This window comes from Marasmius oreades, chromosome 3, assembly GCF_018924745.1.
Source record: "Marasmius oreades isolate 03SP1 chromosome 3, whole genome shotgun sequence".
Lineage (NCBI taxonomy): Eukaryota > Fungi > Basidiomycota > Agaricomycetes > Agaricales > Marasmiaceae > Marasmius > Marasmius oreades.
The window spans coordinates 2,898,113-2,917,951 of NC_057325.1; the positions used below are offsets into that span (position 1 = coordinate 2,898,113).

The 19,839-nt window shown below is 48.3% G+C and overlaps 8 protein-coding genes and 3 non-coding genes across 14 annotated transcripts; 8 read left to right on the forward strand and 3 right to left on the reverse strand.

Moving 5' to 3' along the window:
* Positions 1-557: 557 nt before the first annotated feature.
* On the forward strand, positions 558-956 carry E1B28_006283 (uncharacterized protein; the record flags this gene model as incomplete). Its single annotated transcript, XM_043150925.1, has 1 exon — positions 558-956. The coding sequence occupies one exon, from the start codon at positions 558-560 to the stop codon at positions 954-956; it is 399 nt and encodes a 132-aa protein (XP_043012015.1).
* A 409-nt stretch (positions 957-1,365) lies between these two features.
* E1B28_006284 (uncharacterized protein) lies at positions 1,366-3,618 on the reverse strand. Of its 2 annotated transcripts, XM_043150926.1 has the most exons (8): positions 3,400-3,618; positions 3,221-3,345; positions 3,069-3,170; positions 2,804-3,008; positions 2,477-2,747; positions 2,103-2,423; positions 1,893-2,045; positions 1,366-1,836 (listed from the first exon to the last, which is right to left on the reverse strand). In XM_043150926.1, the coding sequence occupies exons 1-8, from the start codon at positions 3,496-3,498 to the stop codon at positions 1,712-1,714; spliced, it is 1,401 nt and encodes a 466-aa protein (XP_043012016.1). In that variant the 5' UTR covers positions 3,499-3,618; the 3' UTR covers positions 1,366-1,711. The 2 variants fall into 2 exon arrangements, with proteins under 2 accessions (XP_043012016.1, XP_043012017.1); XM_043150927.1 differs by having other exon boundaries at positions 3,069-3,345.
* Positions 3,619-3,713: 95 nt separating this feature from the next.
* Positions 3,714-3,798, forward strand: E1B28_006285. The gene has a single exon. It is a non-coding gene; the product is annotated as a tRNA-Arg (tRNA).
* A 54-nt stretch (positions 3,799-3,852) lies between these two features.
* E1B28_006286 (uncharacterized protein) lies at positions 3,853-6,898 on the forward strand. 2 transcript variants are annotated; one of them, XM_043150928.1, is made up of 10 exons: positions 3,853-4,203; positions 4,255-4,416; positions 4,479-4,506; positions 4,558-4,659; positions 4,712-4,972; positions 5,030-5,397; positions 5,449-5,579; positions 5,630-5,817; positions 5,870-6,592; positions 6,701-6,898. In XM_043150928.1, the coding sequence occupies exons 1-9, from the start codon at positions 4,096-4,098 to the stop codon at positions 6,115-6,117; spliced, it is 1,596 nt and encodes a 531-aa protein (XP_043012018.1). In that variant the 5' UTR covers positions 3,853-4,095; the 3' UTR covers positions 6,118-6,592; positions 6,701-6,898. The 2 variants fall into 2 exon arrangements, with proteins under 2 accessions (XP_043012018.1, XP_043012019.1); XM_043150929.1 differs by having other exon boundaries at positions 4,274-4,416; positions 4,479-4,659.
* On the reverse strand, positions 6,157-7,593 carry E1B28_006287 (uncharacterized protein). The gene is made up of 3 exons (XM_043150930.1): positions 7,249-7,593; positions 6,705-7,190; positions 6,157-6,647 (listed from the first exon to the last, which is right to left on the reverse strand). Exons 1-3 carry the CDS (start codon positions 7,507-7,509, stop codon positions 6,606-6,608), a joined length of 789 nt encoding a protein of 262 aa, XP_043012020.1. The 5' UTR covers positions 7,510-7,593; the 3' UTR covers positions 6,157-6,605.
* A 128-nt stretch (positions 7,594-7,721) lies between these two features.
* Positions 7,722-7,803, forward strand: E1B28_006288. Its single transcript has one exon. It is a non-coding gene; the product is annotated as a tRNA-Ser (tRNA).
* Positions 7,804-8,415: 612 nt separating this feature from the next.
* Positions 8,416-10,829, reverse strand: E1B28_006289 (uncharacterized protein). Of its 2 annotated transcripts, none has more exons than XM_043150932.1 (5): positions 10,620-10,829; positions 10,536-10,564; positions 10,303-10,478; positions 10,103-10,216; positions 8,416-10,046 (listed from the first exon to the last, which is right to left on the reverse strand). In XM_043150932.1, exons 1-5 carry the CDS (start codon positions 10,620-10,622, stop codon positions 8,806-8,808), a joined length of 1,563 nt encoding a protein of 520 aa, XP_043012022.1. In that variant the 5' UTR covers positions 10,623-10,829; the 3' UTR covers positions 8,416-8,805. The 2 variants fall into 2 exon arrangements, with proteins under 2 accessions (XP_043012022.1, XP_043012021.1); XM_043150931.1 differs by having other exon boundaries at positions 10,103-10,247.
* Positions 10,830-12,180: 1,351 nt separating this feature from the next.
* On the forward strand, positions 12,181-13,261 carry RPL40A (60S ribosomal protein L40A). The gene is made up of 6 exons (XM_043160744.1): positions 12,181-12,214; positions 12,283-12,452; positions 12,512-12,684; positions 12,749-12,859; positions 12,915-13,067; positions 13,129-13,261. The coding sequence occupies exons 3-6, from the start codon at positions 12,581-12,583 to the stop codon at positions 13,145-13,147; spliced, it is 387 nt and encodes a 128-aa protein (XP_043012023.1). The 5' UTR covers positions 12,181-12,214; positions 12,283-12,452; positions 12,512-12,580; the 3' UTR covers positions 13,148-13,261.
* A 1,326-nt stretch (positions 13,262-14,587) lies between these two features.
* On the forward strand, positions 14,588-17,412 carry E1B28_006291 (uncharacterized protein; the record flags this gene model as incomplete). Its single annotated transcript, XM_043150933.1, has 6 exons — positions 14,588-15,016; positions 15,067-15,121; positions 15,179-16,329; positions 16,378-16,958; positions 17,012-17,120; positions 17,214-17,412. 6 exons carry the CDS (start codon positions 14,588-14,590, stop codon positions 17,304-17,306), a joined length of 2,418 nt encoding a protein of 805 aa, XP_043012024.1. The 3' UTR covers positions 17,307-17,412.
* Positions 17,413-17,493: 81 nt separating this feature from the next.
* E1B28_006292 lies at positions 17,494-17,587 on the forward strand. The gene has a single exon. It is a non-coding gene; the product is annotated as a tRNA-Ser (tRNA).
* A 470-nt stretch (positions 17,588-18,057) lies between these two features.
* Positions 18,058-19,814, forward strand: E1B28_006293 (uncharacterized protein; the record flags this gene model as incomplete). The annotated part of the gene is made up of 3 exons (XM_043150934.1): positions 18,058-18,357; positions 18,540-18,711; positions 18,769-19,814. 3 exons carry the CDS (start codon positions 18,058-18,060, stop codon positions 19,812-19,814), a joined length of 1,518 nt encoding a protein of 505 aa, XP_043012025.1.
* Positions 19,815-19,839: the final 25 nt, after the last annotated feature.

Genomic DNA, 19,839 nt, shown 5'->3' on the forward strand with positions numbered 1-19,839 from the left:
CCATGTCTGCAGCTTTGTTCACGATATATGGCAACACACCTTCCCCGTGTTCCCGAAGAATGCGAGACCGACAACTTGTCCTTCGACGTCGAAGGACAATCGCGTCGTGACGCACGTCCTGGTGATGGCCATGGCACTGTATACTGTAACTGTCAACTGTCTATATAGTGACATTCGAAGACGAGAAATGAAAAAGAATTAGATACATGGCGACAACGATAAAGTTTTTGCTTTCTATCGTTACTGGGATTCGAAGCGAGCTACCGGGCCGCGTGCGGTGCATATTTCTCAAGAGAAGAAGAAAATAAAATGATGGGGTGCAGGGGCAAAGCCCCGCCTAGCTGGGTGAAGGGCAGGAACACATCCGAGCGCAGCGAGCGTTCGTGTGTAAGCCCGGAACCCTAGCTAGTATGAAACGCGTTCTCTTCGTGTCGCTACGCGTTTCTTCCTTCATTTCTGTGGTACGCGACATTCTACTCTCTATCAAACAACCAGCTCATAGATTCCGGACAATCCAGTAGAACAACGTGCAAGTTCACCTCAAATATAAGTAACACATGCCTGTTGCAGTTTCTCGCTCCCCTTTCCTCACCATCGCCAGCACCGTGTTTGCCACCATCTGGGTTGGATTTGGGGTCAATGCCATCCTCAATCCCGACCATGCTCTTTCCTTCTTTGAATTCAGGCCACCACTTGGTGCTGCCGATAAAAAGCTGGTCGACAGCCTAATGGCCGTTTATGGCATACGAGACATTTTCATGGGTCTCGCAACTTACGCTGCTACATTCGTCGGGGACAGAAAGACGCTTGGATGGATTCTGGTGTTCGGGAGCGCTGTCGCGTACGCAGATGGGGTGGTGTGTTTAATGGCAGAAAATGGAGGAGAGTGGAGCCATTGGGGGTACGGACCGATGTTGACAATTGTAGGAGTCTTGTTGCTCGGGGTTTTGGGGTAGGCTCTGAATTGGCTATAGTTTTCTAAGATGGTCAGCGCAGAATATAGAATCCTAAAATTAAGAGCTCAGAGGTGCTAGATACAAGTGCAGGTCTCCTCGAAGACCAAACGCTTGAGTCGAGGATTAGGTGGATTAGATTCATTACAGGGATTTGATTAATTCCGTGAACATGCGTTCCCTGGTGCGCCTGTCGGCTAAGCAAGCGCCCTCGGGTAATGGGCGGTTTGTACGTGGCATACATACGGCCGATGATTGAGATTGAAACTCCGACTCTGTTCCGAAGTAAATCCGACGTTATCGATAGGACGTCTCGCACCTTTCCCTAGGAGTCTCGAGCCTCAAACATCTATGTCCAGCCTCCAGGAGCCTGTTTCCGAGGGGTTGAAAAACTCTCATAATGGAATGGTACACAATATATAGTATTCGAGTTGGTAGGAGACTAAGTACAGTGTATTTGAGGATGCAAGGTACTTGAACACGTTGATTCGCCTGTATAGCGACTATCAGCGGAGTTTTAATATCGCTGAACATTCCGACCCTGCCGAGCGTGAAACGCAGAGTTCGCGTGTTAACGAAATTAATCAAATCCCTGTAAGGAGTTTAAGTTACAAATGCGTTCATTTCAAGACAGCAAGGCCAAATCAACAGTCCTGACATTCAAGGGTATGCGGAAGAAAGTACTGATTCCAAATCCTATATCCTCGAAGAAACCATAGACATAACGAAGGTATGAAGTAGTGGGAGAGGGAAGGAGTTTAAGACAACCCCAACGTGCTCATGAGGGCTGTTACCCCTTCCTTTAATGATAGCCGTCGCGATTTCCGATCCGGTTCAATAGTCCTCGGAATATCAGTTGATCCAGAACCAGACTCATCGGCGACTGTAGCAAGCAATGGGGTCAGCGTATGTAAAACGAAACAAGAAAGTCAACCCGACCGTAAAGGACAGGAGCATCCATTTTCTGTGCGAAGTGAAATGTCAACGAGCCAGAAGTCAGAAACTGTGATCCTAATCTTCCCGCTTCGCCCAAATGAGCTATTACACACTTCGTGCGCACACCTTGAATCCGAACCATCACCTCCGTTCCCGCTGCATCAGAACGGTGATTAACGATCAACTTCCCAACTCACAGGGAGAAGAACTCACGTCTATAACTCCCTCGATACCCGAGCGCTCTAAGAGTCTCCTGGGGAATAGGGCTCGCGGAACAGCCGGTATCGAGGAGGAAGTTGGTTACCACAGACTTCCCCAGTTGAACGTCCTTCCAGTGACGCTGCTTCATCAACTGTCTCTTGGTCATAACCTCCTTTTGGTCGTCTAAACAAACGACAAGCCGCCATGCCATGAGGCCCGCAAGTTTTCCATGAGATATGCGAATCCCTGCACATGGTATTGTCGATATTTCAGTGACGGGAGCGATCATATCAATGCCAATGACTCTAACAAGGTCCGAACGCATTGGCCGTGCTTTCATGAAGATTTAGCTGAAGATCAAAAACATTTCACAAGTGGACACGTACAAGAGCTGCTAGAACTTGCCGCGAATATGTCAGGCATGCTACCAACGCTGGGACCAGTACAAGTTGATACTCCTAATTTGGATTTATCGAGGGGTAGACTTTCTGAGGAGCCCGCACAAGTGTCAGAGTCGGAGTCGGAGTGCAGTTTATTATCGTTTAGTTCCGGGGCACTGACGCTCGGAGAAATAGCGTTCTCTGCATTAGGAGAAGGTCGATAGTTCTTCAAAAACCTCAATTTACTTGGCGATGGGCGGTAAATCGCATGAGATGGCTTCACGAACAACGATTATTAGTAGCTTTTTGTGAGGGATATTAGCCTGAGCTCACAACACAGAAATAGGGATAATCTCCATGAATATTCTCCATTGCGTCCAGTATCACTCGATGTTCCAACGTCGAACGTAAGCTATCGGCTCTGCGAAGTATGACCATAGCCTCCTGCTCGCGTCCGGATTTGACGATGGTCAGTGCCTTGTTAAACAAGATTTCGGCAGAATGAAGAATGAATTCCAGTCCGGATTCGTTGTACGACCTGAAGGTTTTGGGTATTAGAGAAACCGAGAGCGCATAAATACAAGACAAGCTGCAGTACCAGGATACTTCGCCTTTCATCATGATTTCGGCTGTACAGAAATCTGCTTCCGCTTCTTCGAATTGTTCAAGCCTGGCATGAGATACGCCGCGCTGAAAGTAACTGCCATACTATGTCTTCAGTTATTCCTCACCAGAACTCAGCATACATACGCGAGGGCCAGGTAAGTGTCGAGAGCAACGGCTTTTGTGTAGTGACTCATGGCATTCTCGTGATTCCCTTGTATCGTGTAGATAAAGCCCATGTTCATATCTATCATAGAGTTCGGTCCCATTGCCTGACAGTCGACAAACATTTAACCAAAAGTAATTGGATTAGAACTGAACCTCACCTGAAATTTTGACAATGACCCCTCATAGTCCTCACCCTCGAACGCATTGACGGCCTCTTCCCAAAGTTCCGACTTTCTCTTCAGCGCTGCTAATGCCATGCTTGTGGATTAATTAATGCCCTTTGGTTGTGGTGAAGATGGATGAATATACTGTGCGGGGAAAGATGTCCTTGGGCGGGAAAGGTGTCCTTGCCATCAATTAAGGGTACAGCGGTAAGCTGTAACATGTATGATGTATGATGTAAGTAACAGTGGCAACACTCTAATAGCTCTGCTGTTATGTTTAATATAATTAATGAGAAACTTTATTATATGGCTACCTGGCGCAATGGTAGCGCGTTTGGCTTCGATTACCAAACGGTTACCAAAAGGTTGCAGGTTCGAGTCCTGCGGTGGTCATAGTAGGAAAACTAGATTTATTTTTCCTGCATTTGAAAGTGGGGACATAGAACATTCAACTGTGACGTCCACCAGCGAGGTCCGAGCCCTCATGCTGAACAATCCATCTCTTTCCTACACTATTCTTGACACTAGCCAATCGCTAGGATTGAGCCCGACCTTCTCCTCCGCTCTAGTACCCACACCCATGACTGTCCCCAGCTGGGAACTTCTATCTGACTTCGAATTAAAGCGCAGTTAACGTTTGTGACCAGTTTTTCAAGGCAACTTTCAAGCACCCGAACTTATTCCCAACGAATGGGGGACATACTCAAGGCACCAATTCCTGACCTTCTCAACGCCGGGGTTGTTCAGTTGCAGGCGGGTCTCGATGGTGGCCTCTTTACAAGCTTGGAACTTGTACGGGTGAGTCGTGTATGTGCCTTTTCTCGCTCAAACAACCCCCACATTTTGCAGGCTTATCTTGCACGAATAGATGAAGTCAATACCAAAGGCCCATCTCTGCGAGCCGTGCTTGAGGTTAATCCGAAGGCTACCAAGATTGCCGAAGCATGCGACGAAGAGAGGAAAACGAAAGGAAAACGAAGCCTCCTACATGGCATCCCTGTACTCTTGAAGGTAATTACTTTCGACTTGTTACCCTGATTCCATCTGTATAAATAAACCTCATGCGCTCCTAGGATAACATTGCTACAATTTCCTCTGAAGGTGGTTTGCACTGCCGAGAGCATCACGCTTCAGAATTCTAACTCCTCACAGGAATGAATACTACCGCCGGATCGTACGCACTCCTTGATTCTGTTGTTCCCGATGACGCTGGGATCGTCAAACGCCTTCGCGATGCAGGGGCAATAATTCTCGGTACGTAATATAGCTCTTCAACGCCAACTTTATGGAATTGATGGTTTTCTAGGAAAAACAAACATGTCAGAACTTGCGCATTTCCGGGGAAACGTCCCTTGTGGATGGTCAGCGAGAGGAGGTCAATGCACCAGTGCCTATCATCCACAAGGTGATCCCTGTGGTTCATCATCAGGTTCTGGCGTCGCCACCTCTATCGGACTAGCGACAGTAACGATAGGCACAGAGACCGACGGAAGCATTTGTTTCCCCTCCAGTAACAACAATGTTGTGGGAATCAAACCCACTGTAGGTTTGACTTCCCGTGCAGGAGGTACGTAGGAATAACAAAGTAGAGAAATATTCACATTGACGTGGGTTCGATTGCCAGTCATTCCCATCCCCTCATCCCAAGACACGGTGGGTCCAATGACCCGAACTGTTGAAGATGCAGCAATCACTCTATCAATCATAGCAGGGGAGGACGAAAACGACAATCGTTCACTCGCTCAGCCACGTCCTGTCCCGAATTATACCCAGGCCCTCAAGCGAAATGCTCTTCAAGGCAAACGTATCGGTGTCCCTCGGATGAACATTACGCGTGGTCATTACGTGCATGATCCTTACTTATGGGTCTCATTCAATGAAGCATTGAGGACCATTGAAGATCTTGGAGCAACAGTTGTCGATCCAGCCGATCTCCCATCTGCTGAAGAGATAGGATCAGGGGAGAATATCATCTTGAAAATTGACTTCAAGGTAGGCCACGTCACTTAATCGACTCTTCTTAAGTACCTTTGACTGGCTTAGATTGAGTTCAACCGGTACCTTGAGTGGCTCGAAGACGTGCCGACAGGCGTCCGCACTCTCACTGACTTGATCAAATTCAACAACGAACACAAAGACTTGGAGCTTCCAGAGCACTATGACGATCAATCCAGGTAAGTACGGTACATCCGACAAATGTCCTGGTAGTGAAAACTGCGAGAAGGCTCATTGCCAGCGATGCTTCCTCCGGACGAGGCCCGGAGTGGGCGAAGGCCCTGGCTCTGAACATGGAACAAGGGGCTACGAGAGGAATTGATGCCGTGATGAAGGAACACAACCTGGATGCTCTCGTGCTTCCAGCGTGTGACACCTCCACACCAGCGGCTTTGGCTGGCTATCCTATAATCACAGGCAGGTCACTGTCAAGTCTAATTTCTCTTGCACTTGATGCCCTATGTCACAGTACCGCTGGACTTTTATCCGGACGACACTACAATAACGAAGTCAGGACCTAAAACGGTTTACCCTGCACCCGGACTACCTTTTGGACTGAACTTCGTGGGGACAGCATTCTCTGAGTATGACCTTATTGGATTCGCCTACGCTTTTGAGCAAAAGACGAAAGCAAGACTGAGAAGGACACCGTTCCCTGGTGCCATTCCGAAAACCCAACTCAAGGACATTCCCAGGATGAACACTGACAAGACATGACCTTTCACTTCATTTGACACCGTTACTCATAAATCTCTGTTGTTTATCCAGATAGCTACGAAAGTCAATGAGAACTATGTACAAACAATGAGATCCTATGATCTGAATAGTTAAACATATTAAAGTTTCGCCCGCATCTCACCATCCTTATTCATCCCTTCCTCTCTCAACTTTTTCGCTCGGAGAGCGCGTCCTGCCCGGCTGTTACTCTCCCTACCCAGCTTTGCATTGATCCACCATCCAGCCTCTACTAATTTATCTAAATCGAGAGTGCCATTGCCGTATTCTGAACCAGAAATGCTGTACTGGGAACCACGCAGAGCATAGACGACGTCTTCTGTCGCAACATTCCCTGTAGCCCCTGGTGAGTATGGACAGCCGCCTAAGCCACCCACGGCAGAGTCAATTGTGCGGACGCCATGAGAAAGTGCAGTGAAAACGTTGGCAATTGCCGTTCCGTAGGTGTCATGAAACTATCCGAAAGCAAGTCAGAATGGTAGAGATTTGTTGAATATGACGCTTACATGTCCCTAGAAAAACACCATTAGCACCATCATGCGAAGGAGATGAACGAAGGTAATACGTACTGCCAGCTTTTCAACGGGAATATCCTTCTTAACTTCCTCCAACATTGTAGACACCTGTGCAGGTGTACCCATACCCACCGTGTCTCCAAGACTGACTTCGTAACATCCCATCTCTATCAACTCCTTCGCCACCTCTCTTACCTTCTCAGGGCTCACCGCGCCAGTGTAAGGGCAAGCGATAGCCACGCTGACGTATCCACGAACCCTTAAACCCATATCGATCGCCGACTTGGCCACAGGTGCCAACCTTATCAATGACTCGCTTATCGACGTGTTCAGGTTAGCACGAGTGAACGCATCCGTCGCAGCAGTGAAGATCGATATTTCATCCGCAGGTGGTGGGGTTGTTTCCGCTAATTCAGAGGAGTTGTACGCCGCCAAGAGAGTGGAAAGGTTTTCTAGTCCTTTCGCATTCGGAACTAAAACTGCATAGTGAACATTGGGGATACGTTCGATATCAGTTATGACTTCTGCTGTTCCGGCCATCTAAAATGAGTTGGAAATGAACCTTGTAATGAGTCGTGCATGTCAGACAGGGGCTCACCTGGGGAACCCATTTAGGACTGACGAAACTTCCGGTTTCGATGTTTTGGCATCCAGCGAGAGAAAGACGATTGATCAGTTCGACCTTGACGCTAACCGGAATAACGCCTTTTTCATTCTGCAGTCCGTCTCGTGGCCCCACTTCTACGATGTTGACGAGGTGCCTTTTAGCTTCAGTTGCATATGTTCTTTTTGAACATTGAGTTGAAGCAATAGAGGGAAGACGACGTTGAAGAAGATTTCGAGAAATTTGTGTTAACATGGTAGGTGGAAGAGTTTTTCACATCAGACCGGGTGGGTATTTATGGCGATGGGTGAGGGTGTAGGGAGACGGGGAGCAGCTCCCGAAACATCGGCCGACAAAAACCGAAAGCAAACACAAATGGCTTGCTGGCGGTTTGTAAGCGTTACACCTTGTGAGAACGCGGGCGGTATTTTTGATGACTTATCCATTAAAAATGGACTACTTATGGAGGCGCTATAGCCAAGTGGTTACGGCGACAGATTAGAAATCTGTTCCTCTTTGAGGGCGCAGGTTCGAATCCTGCTGGCGTCGTACGGCTGTCTAAATGTTATTCCTTCCTTTTTTCTTTGAACAAATGGGATGTACAATAAGCAGACTATATTAACCCTCTGTTGGCGCCTAGAGTACTAGGGAAATCGAAGTGTGACTAGATCCTGGACTCCTACGATTCAGATGTTGGTCACCGTTCTGTTGCTCCTTTTGGAGTGCGTAGAAGGAAGAGAAAAGAAGCTCCTTTCCGGCAGACAACCCCATCTTGATTATGGAGAGTCTTATTCCCTACAGGCTCGAAACCTAGTAGCTACTAGACAGCACTCAGCGACCACACCAAGTTGGATCCAACTTCCTCCTTGGAGCCAGTCTCCAGACACAAGGGCAGCACGTATGCGGGCCGTCGGTATAGCTCGGTATTCGGGGTTTGGCCATACAAGCCTACTACTTAACATATTCGAGTTCCGGGTTCACTCAAGGTTTACCATGGCAGGTGTCGAGAATGTACAGCCATGGCTATCATCCAATAATCACCATTTCCGTAGGAGACGGAAGAGGTAATGACGGTATCTAGGCCGCGTGTGGCGCATCATTCGTGTCGGCTGCTCAAGGCACTGACTGGACAGCGGGAGAATGCCGCATAATCCCGATTTCGATAGATCCCCAAAAATTCCACGTCCAATTTCGCGGTGCTCTACTACCAACGTACAAGTAACCATATCCTAAACATTTCGTCTATATACGCAAGTCAACAATCGTCAAGCAGAATACGCAGCGAGTAATACACCGGATGGAACGATAACACGCCAAACGAAGAGACAGGAAGTATGGTGGTGGGTGGGGACAACATGGACGGGTGAGAGTGAAAAATATAAAATAAATCATCGATCATTAGAATGAAGAATTATGGGGAAATCTAGTCCCCATGTGATGGACGGAGGAAGGGGTAAGGCAGCATGAAAAAACATGAGAACGAGAAAACAACCATAAGTAAAGAAATGAGAACAAGAAAGTAGACGGTCAATGAACTGACAGCCATCTTCGTCAAAAGTAATGCTGTGGAGGCCCTTCGTGGGGACTGGGGGTACCGAGCATCACCTTGTCGCTGGAAAAACTGAACTCAGACGACCCCGATGACGATGAGCCGGAACGACTCCTGAACTGAATCGTTTGACCGCCCATGGGTATTCCCTCCATACTCTGATTAAAGTGGCTGTAAAACTCGGGCACACCCAACGTGCCTTCATCAAAGGCGGGTGGAGTGGTTCCTCCATGTCGACAACGTGAGGCTCGTTCTCCAGAAACCGCAAAACCTTGAGATTCGCGAACACATCCACATCCTGATCTGGAATCACATTGACACAGTCCAGGTGGACAACGACATCCGGCCATCGACGACGGCAAGTACATGTCTGACCCGATTCCGAGTTCAGGGTATCCTCCCAAGTCGAATGAAGGTGAGGACGGGGGAAAGGAGGGATTCACCTGTCTCACCCACTCGTCAACACCCCTGGAATCCTGATCCTGATATATTGACAGAGCGGTATTGGGGGGTATGTCTGGCGGTGCAGTCAATACAAGACAGTTCAGACAGGATGCACATGTGCCGTCACTATTGAAAAAACAGGTGTGGTGGGGGTTACTTTGGTTAGTGGGAAGATGGACCGCACATCCGATACATCCACACTCTTCACCACACTTGCACAGTGAAGCGATGATGTCTCCAGCGCCGGCGGGAGATTGTGTGGAATACCAAGCTGAAATATTACCCGAGTCAGGTGCAATATTGTTCGAAGGCGAAGGAACCACTCGGCCGGAAGACTCGTCTAATCGTCCAACAGGAGACGGCGACGATGTCGCCGATGAGAAAGAATTATAGCTCATAACGTCTCTTGTAGATAGCGCAGGCGCGTCGCCGATGAAGTCGTGGTGAGGATGAGTGTGAGTGTAGTCATACGCACGACCATACGGGCTGTATAAGGAGCTCTCGTGGTGTCTAGCGGCATGACTATGATGTTGTCCAGAAGACGGTTCATGTACAGGGCCGTCAGCATAGTCGTGACGCCGAGTAGAAGCAGGTTTGGGAAGGACAGGCCTGAGCTCGGCGATACGGGTCAAGGCGGTGTGGGACGGGTGCGAGACAGCCGTGTTATTCGGGGGAGTATTGGCTCCGGAGTGAGGATGAGCCTTTGGACCTGACGACTCCTTTTTGCGACGTCGCGGGGCACTCTTCCGGGGTATGCAACAATTGCAATCACCGTTCTGGGGACATGCACACCCTGTCGCTGTGAGGAAGAGCATGAGACGAAAGAAGAGATATCTGAAGCAGAAGTAAGCTCACCGTGATCGGAGTCCGAAGAGTGTCCTTCTGATAAGAGTTGCAGTGCGACCGACGCCTCTAATGCCTCAGGCAAGCCATCAGGAAACGCGGCGCTCTCCAACGCCTTATTCGAACCTAAGCAGGAGGGAAAAGAAAGGGGAAAGACCTTATGGCTAAGCCAACCGTAGACACCGGGTATGAGGCATGATGACAAGACACACCTTTCGTTGAAACATCCAGTTTCATGCATATACATTTGACGTGAACTTGTTTGGTTTTGCGTAATTCTCTACAATGCTCGCACTGGGTGACGGGTCTGCCTTTCTTTTTGATTTCGAAGAGGGGTCTGTCGGTGTGCTTGCAAGAGCTTGACCGATGACCCTTGATACATGTCTCACTGTGGTGATCCGATAAACAACCGTAGCCAGAGCTCGACAGCGAGAAGTAGACATACCATGCGTATTTCTTGCTGCTGATTAAAACCTGTAAATCAGGGATTTCAGTAAACTGCCCTTCAATGAAGTCTCCGCAACAGTACCATGTTGTTGATGTTGATGTTTGAGGGAAATAAGAGAGGATAATCGGGGTATTTGTTGAATTTGCTGAACAATTTGCTGTATCTCGTAGTCGATATCGAATGACGCTGGGCGAGCACGCCCGCCAGCGACCAAGGTCGCGCTTGTTATAAAACAAGCACGGAGGCGGACGAAGGGGCGTCTGATATCAGCATGGGGGGGTCTAAAAGAGAGAAATTGTTGACGATAGTTGACAAGAGTGCTGCATATAAATCGTGGCGCACGGACCGGAAAGAGCAAATAACGACAAACAGAAACAGTGGGGTGATGATCTTGCTCGGAATCTGACATGGAAACTGGTGGAACGTGCCCACGTTGTGGCTGCGGTCACTCCGGTCGGTTTAGTGGTCTCTTCGGGTTTCTCTGGATTTATTACTATTATTATTTCAAGATACCGTATCTCCAACAAGCCGTGACTATCCGCATAAGTATTTCAAGGAAGCAGGAGCCGCGCCATAAGGCTATTGAGCTGCATGTTTGCACCGTGCAAGCCTCTGCTTGACATAGGACTAAGGCTGGTTACTTGTTACACGCTATGCTCTCCCTGACCTGTTGAACAAGCTGGCGGTCTACTGTATCTGCTCTACCCGCCATCAAGTCACACATTTCCAGCACGAACCTTATGTTGCTCACCTCACGATGGACTCCTGAACTGGTCCTTCCGCTGCCTTGTTCTCCCGCGAACTCTTGCCTCGTTCCAAAGATTAATTATAGCAGGAACTTGCATGGACTTGTACGCTCTAGCTCACTGTCCCTAATTATAGGAATCAAAACCCTTTGCTCAGTATCTCCTTCCGTGTTCAACGAGGCACGAAGCCAACGGTCTATGCGGTTTTGCTGTCACTGCATTCTGACTAGCTTCTGCTGAAAAAAATCTCTGTCACAACCTCCGGTCGGCGGTCCCACGTCTAGACTGAGATTATCTGCCTTTCCGAGTCATATATAATATGCTTGCATGACAGAGCGGGAGTGTGGCAAGTCCGCGAGCAGTACTCGAGTTCCAGTCGCCACGTTCAGGCTCAAACTCTTCCCGAGTTTATAGGTTCAGTACATAATAAAAGAGGAGTTGATCCTCAGTCATGGCTGCGCCGCTGTGGAAGACAAAACACATCGACGATACGTACTGGGGCATGCGGGCCTAGGGGCTAATAGCAGTCTCTGGGGTTTTGAGAATTACAAATGCACTATTACAGCCGGTTTTGACGTCCTGAGAAACCGGCGGTGGACAGAGACCTCTCATCGGTAAGAACCGCCCTAGCTAGCATTTCACAAGAAAGTTAATCCCCGTTGGCATGTGCTACGTGCGACAATAGCCAGGGACGCGGAGGAAGGAGAATCATACAGAGAGCCTCAAGATTGAGGTAAGGAAGTTTGGAACTAGTAGCCAAATTGTCTAATCGGTCCTCGAGGCAAGTTCAGTTCGTTTTCACAGGGGTTCTCGGACTTCTCCGAAAGTGATGGAAGGGATGAGTTGGAGTTGCCGTGGCTGCCGGTGGCCACTCCATACTCCAGAACTTATCGTGATTTGGGTCGAGAACAATTGATTCAGTAGCTTCGGGTGTGTGTATAGAGACTATTGGGTGGGTCTTGGACTGAAGGCTCGAGCTGCCGCGACGCTGCCCACAGGCAAAGTTGAGGTACGAAGCAAAATATAAGCCTTAGGAGCGATTTAGATCCATCCAGCCCTCCCTGAAGGCTGCTATATTACTTGGGTGTCGGTGGTGCGGCGGAGACTGCCTGCGTGTGCAACACGGTTCAACCTTTGGACGTCAAGTGGTTCTGCAAACCGCTTTAGGGTTTGTTTCTTTACACTCGTCATGCTGACATAATCTTGAACTGTACAGTTTTACCCAAGGAATTCCCACCGTCGTTAAGGCCACCTAACGTGTCGACCCACGACTTAGTCAAGAACTGTCTTTGAAAGATGCAAATTTTCGTCAAGACCCTCACCGGGAAGACGATCACCCTCGAGGTGGAATCGTCTGATACTATTGACAACGTCAAGGCCAAGATCCAGGACAAGGAAGGGTAACGGGCTTGAATCTTTCGTGTTAGAATTTAGCTGATTGTATATTATCATTTTTCCACATAGTATTCCCCCCGACCAACAACGTCTCATCTTCGCCGGTAAACAGCTGGAGGATGGCCGTACCTTGAGTGACTACAACATCCAGAAGGAGTCTACTCTTCATTTGGTCCTGCGGTGCGTCGATTATGGGTGTTTATCTGCTTTTCCTTGGCTAACATGAACTCAAAAGTCTCCGTGGTGGAATCATTGAACCCTCTCTCAAAGTCCTCGCTTCAAAATACAACTGCGACAAGCAGATCTGCCGTAAATGTTACGCTCGTCTGCCACCCCGTGCAACCAACTGCAGGAAGAGGTCCTGTGGCCATTCTTCCCAGCTCCGCCCGTGCGTTTCATTTGACAAACTTTCGGTGACATGTATGTTGATATCCTTGGTTGTTTAACAGGAAGAAGAAGCTAAAGTAGTGGTTATCCTTACGCGAGTTTTATCGTCGGCGTTGTGAATGTACCAATGCAAACCCTCTGCCATCCACATGTCTATTTGTGCCCTATATCTATCATTGTCAGCCAACTCTTCTCTCTTTGACTGATCTCACTGTTTGCCACCGTCGATTGAGCTTACTGCATACGATTTCAAGAATTAAAACACATGATTGGTGTCATTTGTTGTCGTTATACGGCATCATGAACAGCAGTGAAGCTCGTCGGAGATGATGAGTGCTTCTAGATTGAACGACGTGAACCATGACCATCGATTTCATTCGAATTACTCAAACTTGTTGCTGCAAATTGTTTAGATCACGCTCGAACTTCGACGGACCACTGAACACTGGAGTCGCTACCTTGGCGAGTGGTTGTCACTTCAAGGTTCAGGTTCGGGTACGCTTCAACTTTTTTTGTTGTTTCTACATTTGAACGTGGTAGAAGTAAATCTCTTACTGAAACGCACGGGCGCACTCTCATAGCTTGTGGTTCCTTGCAACGCGTCGTACGCCTCTTTCCGTCCCGGCTTATGAGCCCAAGTGGTGCAGGAAGAATTGATGCGATAATTAGACGTCCTCGGTAAACGTTGAAAGTTCCTACCCAGAACCTTAAAATCGTCCAGGCCAGATTCGACATGATGGAGCCTTGCAGCACATGAAGATATTAACAACACAGGGGGATGGCTCGCTTTTGCTTTTTCCTGGTGGCCGATGGTTGCGTTCGGCGACTCCTCATTATACAAGGTTTCAAACATGATGGATTGTTGACGGTGTTAAGCCCTAGCTTTTCCATATCCATGCAAGACCGTGGGCGAAGCGACTGGCCTGGGCCTGGGACTGATCTGGAAGAAGCCTACCTTCGTCGACCAACGAGCCCTTCCATGCCCAATCATAGACTGTGGTCGTTATCCAGCATCTATGAGCGCGGATTTGAGGGCTTTTCGCCTTCAACTTAACACCGCCCAGGCCTGCATACAACCACGCCTTGCTATACCTTCGTCAGACGTGCATCCACAGCATCCCCTCGGCAGATAGTATCATAGAAGAATTACCGCTGCTGTTGCTGATAGGTGGATTCTCTCGGTTCTTAGTCTTCGGATACCGATTTCCCGGTCAGAGTCTTTTTTGGCCACCTGTATGTAGTCTGGTTGTCTTGTATTCTTTCATGGATTCTGTGACGAGAACGGGCAGAAATTAACCTGCCCATGTCATACTATCTGAGATACTGAACAACGAATTGCCCATGAGGTGCTGTAAGTGTTGTCTTCAACGATACGAGGGAGGTTAGCACAAGCGAGAGAAGTAGACTGAACACGTAGGTTCTTTACCGCCGATCGCTAGGAAGAAATACATAAATAGATTGAAACTTACTATAAGAGGATAACTCAACAACTCGACAATGGCGCGTTGAAGTTGCGTGACGATGCGCGTCTTGTTGACTTTGTTACAAACTACCACCTCCCATTCCACAAAGAGCGTTCTGAATTGCAAGCTTGGGACTGGCGCTCTTGACATTCGGGGTTTGATGAAAAAGCTAAAGCTTGACGATGCTGACTCTCGCAATCAACCTCAACCACGGCTCGTTGCTGCCAAATCGATCTCTCTTAGTTATCAGTCGAATGGTGGCTCGGCTATCCCATCAAATAAACGCCTAAAAAGCTCTGCGAAGATTCACATTTCCTCAGCCACTTCGCGAGGTGCAAGGAAAATCTCAGACAACATACTGCCTAAGCAGCCCAGTGGCTCCGGGTCCTCCCAGACCCGTCCCTTCTTGACTATTTCCGCTAAAACCAAAACTCCTCGAAGACAGCCTCAGACGGTGCTGGATGACTTACCACAGGGATCATCTCAGGTAAACTCCCTACTGAGGCCATGACTTCACGATCACTCAAAAAGCTGTAGCTCCCTTTACTCATACACGAATCACCCAGAAATTCTCGTCATCGATTGCCCCTCGGTATGCCATTTTCTAACTTACTTGATTTCTGATCACTGACTTTTGACGTTTGCGCAGTAAAGTCTACAGGTGGCAGTCCAACAGCGAGAAAAGTGTCAATCATGAACCCGCAGGAAGATATAGAAAGTAAGCCGTCTCCCATAGCCATGAAGACGCGATCTAGAATCCCGCCCCGCCATTGGAACGAAGATACCGGTGATTATGATGAAACGGATTTAGGTATCCTTCCTTCCCGTACTAGAATCCGCATCGCAGCAGCTTCTGCTCAGCCGACTCAGATAGGTACCAACACCGGACATCACTTGAAAACTGTGGTCAACGCAGATAGTGTGGACGGTCTTGGAGGGTATCTAGATGAAAATTTTCAACTGGTTCACCGTTCTAGAGTACCCTCAGATGAGAACATTGAGTTGTTTTCAACGGAGGAGAGTGATGCTGCAGAAAGCACACGAATAGGAAACAAGCTGCCTCGGAAGCTTACAACCCTCGCTAAAAAGTCTGTCCCAGCTGCTGTCATGATCTCTGGAAGCGACGAATCGGAGGAAAGCAACCTTGACGTCGCGAACATAGGGATTCAAGATGTACATCATCCTCGTGCCCGTCCAGCACCAATGATCAAAGCTGCAAGAAAGTCTGCATGTACAACTGCATTGTCTGAAAGTGACGATAGCGGGCCTACTAGCAGTGCCTCTCAAGATGAATCCGATTCCGGAAGTTCGGATATTCAAGTCAATGAACGACAGGTGTTGCCGACTAGTATTAGAACCTTACGCAGGAACTCGAGTTTAATTCTCCCCCCATCCTTGAAAATCCGAAACGACACGTCGCCAACTACCGAGTTGGTGCAAGCATTGAAAGGGTGCGTTGTTCGACTTCCGGAAATGCGCTTGCCTTTTCTCCGACGAAATTTACGGGTGGGGTTCGAAAGGAAGTGTGAAGTCCACGGGATTGGGACCATGTCAGTGATGATATCTGATTCGGAAAGAGTGTCTGTGGAGACGGTTTATTTGTACCCGATCGGAAATCTGGACGGCACTTCAACTCGTTACGGGAGTTTGACGAAAGGATTAGAGGCGTGGACGTGCCCCCTCTGTTTGTTGCATTTGAATTTCGCGAATCGGGATATGCTTCAAAAGCACCTCGAATGGGATCATTCCGAGGCGAAGGTGCGATGGACGGAGAGTAGAGACGAGCTGCGTCAAACAGTAGTGAGTTGTTTATCCTGTGTATGTTAAATTCTCTGATTTTTCTCCCAGAAATGGACCATTAAACTAGTTCTACCCAAGCCGAATCCGAAAGCTCTCACTGGCAGCCGGGATCCACATACGAATTGTACCTTTGCTACGTATCCCCACAAACCTGCGTTTTCAGAGCCTCACCGTTCTCCCCATATCAAAGACGTGCTTGTAAAAAAAGGAAAGGCCCGGGAAGTTTCTATGGTCTCAGAGCTCTCAAAAGCGCCGTCCACGAGCCGGGACTCTACGGCAACTGATAGTCGAAGCACGACGACCGACTGCGATCCCACACAACCAAAAAAGCGCTCCGTCTCCCCGCCCATGCTGGAGTTCGACGAAGACCCTCGCGACCCTCTCGGTCCTACCGCTCAGTACCCCTTCCTTCCTGCACAATCTGAAGACGGAACGATCACATTGAACTATTCGTGCCGAATTGGCGGCCCAAAGATTTATGATTTACTAGGTACGTTGTCATTAGAGCCGTTTGGGGTGTTGTCGTGGGTTGTTTTGGATAGGGAAGAGGAAATATTTGAAGTGGATGATGTGAAAGATGAACATAAGGTTATGCATGCACTTTGGGCGAGGTGGATTTTTTTGAATCGGTGGGTCGGTAAGATGTTGTCACTGTCCTACGGTGCCTGATGGCGGGTTGTAGGACAACGTTTATTAAGAACTATCTTGAGGGAGTGAGGATGTTTATTGATGAGTACTGGAAGATGATACAGCTTGCTGCTGGATGGGAAGCCTTGCGGTATTGGCTTATAGTAGGTATTGGCGGGGTCCTTGAGGCTCCCCTTTGTTGATTTTGTGGAAACCAGAACCGGCTGTTAATGATGTTTTTATTCATGACTCCGCAGGTTCTTCTAGCCAACCGGTTTCTTACAGGACACGAAGTTGCTCAACTTTTGAAGTATTACCAAGGGAAGATAGGATGGGCCGAACTGGCTTGAGATTGGATTTGGGATATTTTTAATTTCTTGATGGATGTCTTTAGTTTCTTGGATTCGTGAATGGGATGTAGTTTGGAGACAACTAGATTGTCCTGTGCTTGAAAAGAATAGGAGCAATGTGGTTTGGCTTTTGCCCATTTGTCTGACTGAGTGGGTATTTAGATATATCACTTTAAAATCTAGACAAGGCGCTATAGCCAAGTGGTTACGGCGACAGATTTGAATTGAAAGACATTATCTGTTCCTCTTTGAGGGCGCAGGTTCGAACCCTGCTGGCGTCGAGTTCTTTTGATCCTCGAGGTTTTTGCCCTGATCTGAAGCGTCTCAGTTTTCGCCGATGGAAATGTACATCGTCATATTTTCCTGTGCTGTTCCATTGAGTCTTCCTTTCTCGTCTGAGGTGACACTGGTTTATTAGAGTACGGGAAAGACTCGGTATTTGCCAACTTGAGTTATTAGAATATGTTCCAGGCCTCGGCAGGGATTACTTCCCGGGTTTACCTTGCGCACGCTTTCACGTCCGGGGCGGCCCGAGCGAACTTCAGGTCTGAAGATCTGAGGCGAGTAGAGATTTCATATTGTTCAACGATCCCGGATCCCTTGCGCACTAATAGCATATTTACCGCTGAATAGGAACACCTTTAGACAGCATGTCAATATGAATATAAGAAGGGTAGCCCAGTAATATACCTTGGTTACCTTCCTTACTTGCCTGGAATTAGAACCGTTTTCCTCCGGGAGCTCTAGAACTATGTCATTCTCTAAATTCACCATGCGCCGTATACCATCTTCTTCCTTCACCTCTATCTCCCATCGATCGATATCCTCTAGAGCATCCACAATGCGTCCCCTCACCGTAGAATCCCTCAATCCTTCCATCCTCAAAGTTGAATACGCCGTTCGAGGTGAACTTGCCATCAAGGCAGAGGAATACCGCAACAAGCTCAAGGAGCCCAACCATGGTTTACCTTTTGATAGAGTCATTTCCTCCAACATTGGAAATCCACAACAAATTGGCCTGGATCAACGACCTATCACTTTTGTGAGGCAGGTGAGCATACCCTTCTCCTTCGTGTGTCTGAGCCAAAGGCCCTCAGGGAATCGTACCATCTCCCTTCAGTGACGCGAATTAACGTGTCATCCTTGCCTTCCGGATACGGTGTGCAAGGTTCTCGAAGGGTTTTGCTGGGGGTGTCTCCTGTTGATATTCTCTACCGCTAATTTCACGGCTAGATTGGCGCTCTCATGGATTACCCTGAACTCGAAAAACTTGCCCCCAACGCTTTTCCTAAAGATGTCATTGCTCGTGCTCAAGAATTGAGATCAGAAATTGGTTCTATTGGCGCCTACTCTCACAGTCAAGGTGTACCCATTATTCGCAAACATGTCGCCCAGTTCATTGAACGTGCGTTCAGCCCACCGTACTAGATTCTGGCATATTCTCATTGCTATCTGTTTTCAGAACGCGATGGTTTTCCTTCAGATCCCAATCACATCTTCCTCACTGCCGGTGCATCCGCTGGTGTCTCTCTTCTCATCTCCATGCTTATCTCGGACCGCAAGGCAGGCATCCTCATCCCCATCCCCCAATATCCTCTTTACACCGCCACCATAGCTCAGTACGATGGTACTCCGATTCCATATTATCTCGATGGCACGGCAGGTTGGTCTACATCCATCAACGAGATCGAATCTGCCCTCGAAATCGCGTATAAACAAGGCATAAACCCAAGAGCTCTCGTTGTCATAAACCCAGGCAACCCCACTGGCGCTCTCTTAGAGGAATCGATCCAAGAAGAACTCGTCCGTCTTTGTGAAGAACATTCATTGGTTCTTCTCGCCGATGAAGTCTATCAGAATAACCTTCATAAACGATCTACACATCCCTTCACTTCCTTTAAGAAGATTGTTTCACGACTGAAATCCCCGATTCCGCTCATCTCTTTCCACTCGATCTCAAAGGGTGTCATGGGCGAATGCGGTAGACGAGGAGGATATTTTGAATGCACGAATTTCTCCTCGGATATTAGAGCTTTGATGTACAAGATGGCCTCTGTAGGGCTGTGTCCTCCGTTACAGGGACAGATTGCTGTGGACACACTTGTTCGACCTCCCCAGGAGGGCGAGGAGAGTTATCAGCTGTGGAAGTCCGAGACGGACACTATCCATCAGGCACTTGCGGAGCGAACCCATGTCATGGCAGAACGATTAAACAAGTTGCCTGGTATTTCGTGTGTCGATTCTCCTGGAGCGTTGTATCTGTTCCCTCAGATATCGCTCAGCGACAAAGCGATTGAGGCAGCGGAGAAGGCGGGGAAACAGCCTGATACGTTTTATGCCTTGGCGTTACTGGACAAGACGGGAATTTGTGTGGTCCCTGGCAGTGGGTTTGGGCAGAGACAGGGGCATTGGCATTATAGACTGACGTGTTTGTGTCCTGGAGTGGATGAATATGTGGGCAAGTTGGAGAAGTTTCATACCGAGTGGATTAAGCAGTATGGCAAATAGAGGACGTGAGGTCGTATGTATTGGC

What these genes read in the sequence shown, in the direction of transcription:
- E1B28_006284 (XM_043150926.1), bottom strand. Translation starts at nt 3,498, where the DNA reads ATGGCATTAGCAGCGCTGAAGAGAAAGTCGGAACTTTGGGAAGAGGCC. An exon ending in GACACTTACCTGGCCCTCGC is followed by an intron (nt 3,171 to 3,220) that starts GTATGTATGCTG and finishes ATAGTATGGCAG; the next exon opens with TTACTTTCAGCGCGGCGTAT. An exon ending in ATGAAAGGCGAAGTATCCTG is followed by an intron (nt 3,009 to 3,068) that starts GTACTGCAGCTT and finishes CAAAACCTTCAG; the next exon opens with GTCGTACAACGAATCCGGAC.
- E1B28_006286 (XM_043150928.1), top strand. Translation starts at nt 4,096, where the DNA reads ATGGGGGACATACTCAAGGCACCAATTCCTGACCTTCTCAACGCCGGG. An exon ending in GCATCCCTGTACTCTTGAAG is followed by an intron (nt 4,417 to 4,478) that starts GTAATTACTTTC and finishes ATGCGCTCCTAG; the next exon opens with GATAACATTGCTACAATTTC. An exon ending in TGCTACAATTTCCTCTGAAG is followed by an intron (nt 4,507 to 4,557) that starts GTGGTTTGCACT and finishes AACTCCTCACAG; the next exon opens with GAATGAATACTACCGCCGGA.
- E1B28_006287 (XM_043150930.1), bottom strand. Translation starts at nt 7,509, where the DNA reads ATGTTAACACAAATTTCTCGAAATCTTCTTCAACGTCGTCTTCCCTCT. An exon ending in GTCCTAAATGGGTTCCCCAG is followed by an intron (nt 7,191 to 7,248) that starts GTGAGCCCCTGT and finishes AACTCATTTTAG; the next exon opens with ATGGCCGGAACAGCAGAAGT. An exon ending in TTCCCGTTGAAAAGCTGGCA is followed by an intron (nt 6,648 to 6,704) that starts GTACGTATTACC and finishes GTGTTTTTCTAG; the next exon opens with GGACATGTAAGCGTCATATT.
- E1B28_006289 (XM_043150932.1), bottom strand. An exon ending in AGCAGCAAGAAATACGCATG is followed by an intron (nt 10,479 to 10,535) that starts GTATGTCTACTT and finishes GGATCACCACAG; the next exon opens with TGAGACATGTATCAAGGGTC. An exon ending in CTCTTCGGACTCCGATCACG is followed by an intron (nt 10,047 to 10,102) that starts GTGAGCTTACTT and finishes TCTTCCTCACAG; the next exon opens with CGACAGGGTGTGCATGTCCC.
- RPL40A (XM_043160744.1), top strand. Translation starts at nt 12,581, where the DNA reads ATGCAAATTTTCGTCAAGACCCTCACCGGGAAGACGATCACCCTCGAG. An exon ending in AAGATCCAGGACAAGGAAGG is followed by an intron (nt 12,685 to 12,748) that starts GTAACGGGCTTG and finishes TTTTCCACATAG; the next exon opens with TATTCCCCCCGACCAACAAC. An exon ending in ACTCTTCATTTGGTCCTGCG is followed by an intron (nt 12,860 to 12,914) that starts GTGCGTCGATTA and finishes TGAACTCAAAAG; the next exon opens with TCTCCGTGGTGGAATCATTG.